The 7,479-nt window shown below is 34.8% G+C and overlaps 1 protein-coding gene across 1 annotated transcript; it reads left to right on the top strand.

The window, feature by feature from the left end:
• Window positions 1-2,036: 2,036 nt before the first annotated feature.
• Window positions 2,037-6,737, top strand: LOC109049770 (metalloreductase STEAP2-like). The gene is made up of 4 exons (XM_042714584.1): window positions 2,037-2,566; window positions 4,198-4,731; window positions 5,717-5,881; window positions 5,974-6,737. Exons 1-4 carry the CDS (start codon window positions 2,066-2,068, stop codon window positions 6,256-6,258), a joined length of 1,485 nt encoding a protein of 494 aa, XP_042570518.1. The 5' UTR covers window positions 2,037-2,065; the 3' UTR covers window positions 6,259-6,737.
• The last annotated feature ends 742 nt before the right edge of the window (window positions 6,738-7,479 follow it).

The following is a 7,479-nucleotide window of genomic DNA, read 5'->3' as shown; positions in this document are numbered from 1 at the left end:
ACTGCCCCTGATATTATATAAATATATAGATATTGTTTCTGATCTTCTTTGATGAATAATAATAATAATAATAAAATGCAATTATGTTCTGTTGTTTTCATATGAGCAAACAATCACCTTTCCTACTCTAACAGGTCACACAGCCTTTCTGAGATTTCAATGGCATGGTATTGAGGAATACAGAATTTGATTATATTATTGATATTCTATTCTAATCTGTTCTATTCTATTCTGTATTCTTTGTTGGAATACCTTTCCAACAATTTATGAGGAAACCCTACATTACACACATCCAACCTGTGGATCTTAATATTGTTTTTGTTGTTGTTGTTTTAATAATGAAGCTATGTTAAATGTAATCTTATTATTATTTATCTAATTATTACTGAATTATTATTGGTATTATTAATATTGTTGTTGTTATTATTTTATTAATTATATTATTTATTAATATTTTATTATTATATTATGACATATTATATTAGGCACATTTCCCACTCAGTTCTCACTACTATAATGCATCCAGATTATAGTTTACTTGGGAGATTATTTATAATTGTCAAAATTCTCAGTGATAATTGTCATTAGATTCCCATCACTGTAATACAATAATGAAAATCATGCTGTGACGGACACATTTCTACAAAATAAAAGACATACCACCATGATTTAAAAATACTTGATATTATATATACACTCACCGGCCACTTTATTAGGTACACCTGTTCAGTTGCTTGGTAACACAAATTGCTAATCAGCCAATCACATGGCAGCAACTCAATGAAGTTCAAACCAAGCATCAGAATGGGGAAGAAAGGGGACTTAAGTGACTTCGAACGTGGAATGGTTGTTGGTGCCAGACATACTGGGATTTTCACGCACAACCATCTCTCGGGTTTACAGAGAAGAAGAGAAAATATCCATTGAGCGGCAGCTGTGTGGATGATAATGCCTTGTTGATGTCAGAGGTCAGAGGAGAATGGGGATACTGGTTAGAGATGATAGAAAGGCAACAGTAACTCAAATAACCACTTGTTACAACCAAGGTATGCAGAATACCATCTCTGATCTCACAACCCTGAAGCAGATGGGCTACAGCAGCAGAAGACCACACCGGGTGCCGCTCCTGTCAACTAAGAACAGGAAACGGAGGCTGCAATTCGCACAGGCTCACCAAAATTGGACAAAAGAAGATTGGAAAAACGTTGCCTGGTCTGATGAGTCCCGATTTCTGCTGCGACATTCAGATGGTAGGGTCAGAATTTGGCGTAAAGAACACGAAAGCATGGATCCATCCTGCCTTGTCTCAATGGTTCAGGCTGGTGGTGTAATGGTGTGGGGGATATTTTCTTGGCACAGCCTACCCGAGTATTGTTGCTGACCATGTCCATCCCTTTATGACTACAGTGTACCTATCTTCTGATGACTACTTCCAGCAGGATAATGCACCATGTCAAAAAGCTCAAATCATCTCAGACTGGTTTCTTGAACATGACAATGGGTTCACTTTACTCAAATGGCCTCCACAGTCACCAGATCTCAATCCAATAGAGCAGCTTTGGGATGTGGGGGAAAGGTAGATTCACATCATGGATGTGCATCGAACAAATCTGCAGCAACTGCGTGATGCTTTCCTGTCGATATGGACCAAAATCTCAGAGGAATGTTTTCAACACCTTGTTGAATCTATGCCATGAAGAATTAAGGCAGTTCTGAAGGCAAAAGGGGGTCCAACCTGGTAGCAAGGTGTACCTAATAAAGTGGCCAGTGAGTGTATAATACAGTAATTAAAATGACATGCATTTTAAAATCATAGTAGTATTTGTTGTACTGTGTTTTTTTTTTTTTTTTTTGTACAAATATTTCCGGAAAGGATGTTTCCAGTCATATTTCATATCAAAATAAATAATTATATAAAAATATTTGTCTTTTTATTTTGGGGTGAAATATAAGTTCTTGACAAATTTAAAGAGATAATAATAATAGGCATCTGATATTTCATTTAACAAAGCATTATTCCATTATAGCGTCTTAAGATCCAGTACGAGGTGCTTCGGGCTTGAAAATGGACTCTATTTCCTTGCTGGGTAGCAGCCCGGCCAGCACCAAAGTCTGCTTCCTACCAAACGGGCTGAAGAACGTGTCCAAAGAGGGATCCGGCAAGCCCACGGTCGGCATCATCGGTTCTGGAGACTTCTCCAAAAGCCTGACCCTCCGGCTGCTCCGCAGCGGGTTTCACGTGGTGGTGGGGAGCCGACAGCCCAAGAGAGCGGCCGAGTCATTCCCGCACGTGGTAGACGTGACCCATCATGAGGATGCAGTGGGGAAGGCCAACATTGTGCTACTGGCCATTCGCCGAGAGCACTATTCCTCCATCTGGGACATCAAGCATTTGCTGGCTGGAAAAATACTGGTGGATGTCAGCAACAACAGACGGATCAACCAGTATCCAGAATCAAACGCAGAATACCTAGCCTCCCTGTTCCCAGAATCCATTGTGGTCAAAGGCTTCAATGTGATCTCATCCTGGGCCATGCAGTCCGGCCCCAGAGACTCTAGTCGACAGGTATGTTGTACAAAATTCAGTGTACTACGATAGCCACAACACTCAAGAATATCTTAATGGATTAAACATGCTGCAAGTTTGGCAAATTAAAACACACTGCTCACAATGTTTCTGTTCAGCTGTTTGGCAGAACTTCAGAACAGTCTGTCCAATCTGTATCTGAGCCCAGACACAGTGTCTCGACCTGGACTCAATTTCAGTCCTTATGATCTATACAGTACCAGTGTTATTTAAGTATTATTTCTGTACTATTATAGTATTTATTAATATTTTGAAGTTACTTTTGAAGGTACTTTTTTATGTTTTTATTTGACAATTTTAGTTTTAGTAATTCTGTTATGTGCATTATGTGTAATTATTATTATTTTAAATATTTCTGTTCAGCTTTTAATTTGTTTATTTCAGTTATATTTTAAGTAATTTTAGTTAAACTTATGAATATTTTGAAGTTACTTTTAGTTTTGTTTTATTTTTTTCACTATGAGTTTTATTAATTTTTATGTGCTTTTTTCATTTTAATTATTTTTTAAAAATATTACTGTTCAGCTTTAATTTATTTTTATTTCAGTTTTATTTTTAGTAATTTTAGTATTTAAATTTATTTATTAATATTTTGAAGTAGCTTTAATATTTATTATTTTATTTTTCAAATTTAGTTTTAGTAATTCTGTTGCATGATTTTGTAATTTTAATTATTTTTTAAAACTATTTCTGTTCAGCTTTATTATTATTTCAGTTTTATTTTCAGAAATGTTAGTACTTATTTTATTTCAGTTAACTGACAAGGCAATATTGCTCATTTATTTTTATTTTTTTTTAATAATTGCATCTTGTTTTAGCTTTTTTTTCAATTAATTAGTTTTTTACTAAACAACACAGATCCACACTGTTTTACTGCTCTATAACTATTTCAATTAACATTTTTTTTTATTTTTTTTTATAATTTTAGTTTTACTAAATATAAAAACTCTATAACTTCAGTATAGGCAAAATAAAATAAAACAAAAATAAAATATTACAGACCCTGCTGCTGTGTTCAACAGTGTACTAAATGCTGTGGGTCAAAAAAAAAAAAAAAAAAAATTATAGCCCTCAGTATGCTAATGACACTCCTGAAGTGTATTAGTGTCCACAGAATGAAGATGAGGAGGTGGAAGATGATGATGAGGATTATGTCTTCTCATATTAGCAGAGACCTCTTCCAGCCAGCAGTAAAAGTAAACGTCTTACTTCCTGTGAGCAGCTGATTAGAATCATAAAAAGATGAGCTGCCCTCTCTGTGGATGCTCTGTGAGCTGAAAGAGGAAAAGATTTTATTAACACAATCAAAGATCCATTACAGCCATGCCATAAACTTGCTTTTATCTCACAGTCTAATTTTGAAACCTTATAAACTCAGTGAATTAATTCCACTCTAGTTATGGGTTCTAGGGAATTGTTGCTACTTTAAACGATCATGCATATATATAGTGGGATCCAGTCTGTGACTACATTTGACATTCAAAATCTAATTTTAACCTGGAAGTGACCAACAATGATTTGGTCACCAATATATCAGCCTAACAGCTGCTGTGAATTAATGAATGTTTTGAAAGGAATGATTATTGATTGCTTGTTATCTCTTTCTACAGGTCTATATTTGCAGTAATTCAGTGGACGCTCGACAGCAGCTCATTGAACTGGCCCGTCAGCTCAGTTTCATCCCTGTGGACATGGGCGCCCTCTCTTCTGCCAAAGAGATCGAGAATATGCCACTGCATCTCTTCACCGCCTGGAAAGGACCTGTTCTGATCGCGGTCGCCTTATCCATCTTCTTTTTCGCTTACTCCTTTGTACGGGATATTATCCATCCTTATATGAAGACCAGACAGAGTTTCTTCTACAAGATTCCTCTGGAAATAGTGAACAGGACGCTGCCTGTAGTGGCCATAGTTCTGCTAGCGCTGGTGTATTTAGCAGGACAGCTTGCTGCCGCTTACCAGCTCATCTACGGAACGAAGTACCGTCGTTTCCCGCCCTGGCTGGAGGGCTGGCTGGAGAGCCGCAAACAGCTTGGTTTGTTGAGTTTCTTCTTTGGCTGCATTCACGTGCTGTACAGCCTCTGCCTGCCCATGAGACGCTCAGAGAGATACCTGATGCTCAAAACATCCCATAACAACATCTCTGTGTGTTTCACACATCTCAGATACACAGAGACCACACTGTTGTATATGGGGGGGGGGTTATTATTTTATTAATTTTTATTTTACTACAAATTTTGAGGGTCTGGCTAATATCATAATAATAGTGATTATAATAATAATAATAATTGTTAATAAAATATAAAAATAAATATATAAATACATACATTAATAATAGAGATACAAAGATATTAATAGAAACTTCATTATTATTGTTAATTATTGTATTATTATAATTATTATTATTGTACTTATAATAGTCATTGTTAATTAATAATAACATCATTCTCATAATCATAAAAAGTAAATAATTAAATAGATATAGAGATACAATAATATTAATAAATAATGTATTGTTGTTATTATTAATACTAATCATAATTAATAATCGGTGTTAATAACAATGTTAATAATCATCATAGATGAATATGTAAATAAATATTTAGATAAATACATACATACTGATACAACAAAACAAAAGAAATAATAATATTACAAATAATAATAAATATTGTCAATAACATATAAAATGAATATATAAATGCACAAATAATAGATACAATTATATTAATAGAAACTATATTATTATTATTATTATTAAAGTTATTAATAATATATGTTTTAGCAAATTCAGTTGTAGTTCAGATTTATTTTGTTTATAAGCATTATATCATCCTATAATCATCATCAATAATAATAATAATAAGAAGAAGAAATGTTTCCCCAGTTTTATATATTTTGCACCAAACCCTATAAAACTGTACATTTAAAATAATTTTGTGTATGTAAAATTGATTTTTAATATACATTTATATATCTAAATAACCTTATATTTATATAAACAAAAAAATTATTAACAGGAATATGGCAATATATAATATGGTAGCTTGAATGTAAAATATTGTAATAAAATAAAATTTAAATAAAAAATATAGCCTATAAACAAACCTTATTTTGTCTTTCTCTGTAGGTGCATGCCAACATAGAGAACTCATGGAATGAAGAGGAAGTTTGGAGAGTGGAGATGTACCTTTCCTTTGGCATCATGGGATTGGGGCTCCTCTCTCTATTAGCTGTCACTTCCATTCCATCGGTGCACAATGCACTCAACTGGCGAGAGTTTAGCTTTATCCAGGTAAGACAATCTCTGTCCTCCAATCTTGCAGCTTCAGTGTTCTATGGTCCTCAGACAAATCAGACGTCAAACAAGTGTCTATATCCTGTCAGTCCACTCTAGGATACATCGCCCTGCTCATTTCCACGTTCCACGCTCTGCTCTTCGGCTGGCAGCGGGCGTTTCTGGAGGACTCTTATCGCTTCTACATGCCACCCAATTTTGTCCTGGCCCTGGTTCTGCCTGTCACAGTGATTGTTGGAAAAGTGGTGTTGCTGCTTCCCTGTGTGAGCCGGAAGCTGAAACGGATCAGGCGTGGATTAGACTCCAATCAGAGCCGCACCAACCACGAGAGACCCGCTGCCCACGTTTCACCTGAGAGGGTCACCATCATGTAACTCCACCGCAGTTTTTAATGTCACAGTACCAGTAAACTCTCAGCCTTTTTTTTTTCTACATGTATTAATCATACCCATAATACCTGGCCAGCATACAGCCCATCTATAAGTTGACATTTCAGCTGCTTTATTGGACTCAAAGATTTATTTGTAATTAGAATTCGGTTCCAGTCCTGTTTTCTTTAATTAATAAGAGATTTGTTAGAATGGCAACGGTCATGTGACCTTACTGACCCATTCAAAGGAGGATGTTATGTGAGTGGATGAATGTTCAAGAGCCTTATTGTACACCAAATCTTATTTATGCACAGTCTACTATTCAAAAATTTGGGTAAGTTTGTTTGAGTGCTCAACAAGGCTGTAATGTAAATTAAATGTAATTTATTCCTGTGATGCAAAGCTGAATTTTCAGCATCATTACTCCAGTCTAGAGTGTCACATGATCCTTCAGAAAATATTCTAATTGACTGATATACTGCTCAAGAAACATTTCTTCTTATTATTATTAATGAAAATAGTTGTGCTGCTTAATTTGTGGAAATGTGATACATTTTCTTTCATGAATAGAAAGTTCAAAAGAACAGCATTGATCTGAAACAGAAAACTTTTGAAACATTATAAAAGTCTTTACTGTCAATTTTGATAAATTTTAATGCATCCTTTGTTGAATAAAGTATTAATTTCTTTCAAAAGTAAAATCTTACTGACCCCAAACTTTTGAACACATATAAACGCGCAGTTTGGTTAAATCTCATGCCAAAACTCTGGCTTCTGTCTTTAAGTCACCATGAAAAATATTTATATTTTATATATATTTCATCAATGTGTAACTTTCTCCACATAGCAAATACATAAAGATTCGGGCAAACATAGCACATAACTATAGTTTTTTTTGTGGGGGAAAAGCATTACCTTTATGATAAAAATGCTCCTAACTTTCATATTCCAGACTCCAGTCTGGTACAGAAACACCCTCTTTTCTCTATCCAATCATTTCCCAGTGGGACTTCCTGAAGTTCTGCCCTGTTTCACTGAAAAAAATAAGTCACAGAAGTTAAACAGGTTGTGAATCTCATTTCATGTCGACTTTAGTTTAATTTAAGCATTTAAGCATTGGATTAATTGCATTCACAACACTCTGTGAGATATAATAAATGACATTTGCAGGTTAATATGACAGACCAGCATGTCATAATGTTAGTGTCTGTACAGGAAAAGCAG

Source organism: Cyprinus carpio, chromosome A24 (assembly GCF_018340385.1).
Source record: "Cyprinus carpio isolate SPL01 chromosome A24, ASM1834038v1, whole genome shotgun sequence".
Classification (NCBI taxonomy): Eukaryota; Metazoa; Chordata; class Actinopteri; order Cypriniformes; family Cyprinidae; genus Cyprinus; species Cyprinus carpio.
Note: the sequence above shows the minus strand (reverse complement) of the source record. Positions and strands in the feature narration are given on the sequence as shown.

Excerpts from the sequence above, each read along its gene's own strand:
- LOC109049770 (XM_042714584.1), top strand. The coding sequence starts at position 2,066 with ATGGACTCTATTTCCTTGCTGGGTAGCAGCCCGGCCAGCACCAAAGTC. Across the intron at positions 4,732-5,716 it reads CATCCCATAACAACATCTCT|GTGCATGCCAACATAGAGAA; the intron begins GTGTGTTTCACA and ends CTTTCTCTGTAG. Across the intron at positions 5,882-5,973 it reads GAGAGTTTAGCTTTATCCAG|TCCACTCTAGGATACATCGC; the intron begins GTAAGACAATCT and ends ATATCCTGTCAG.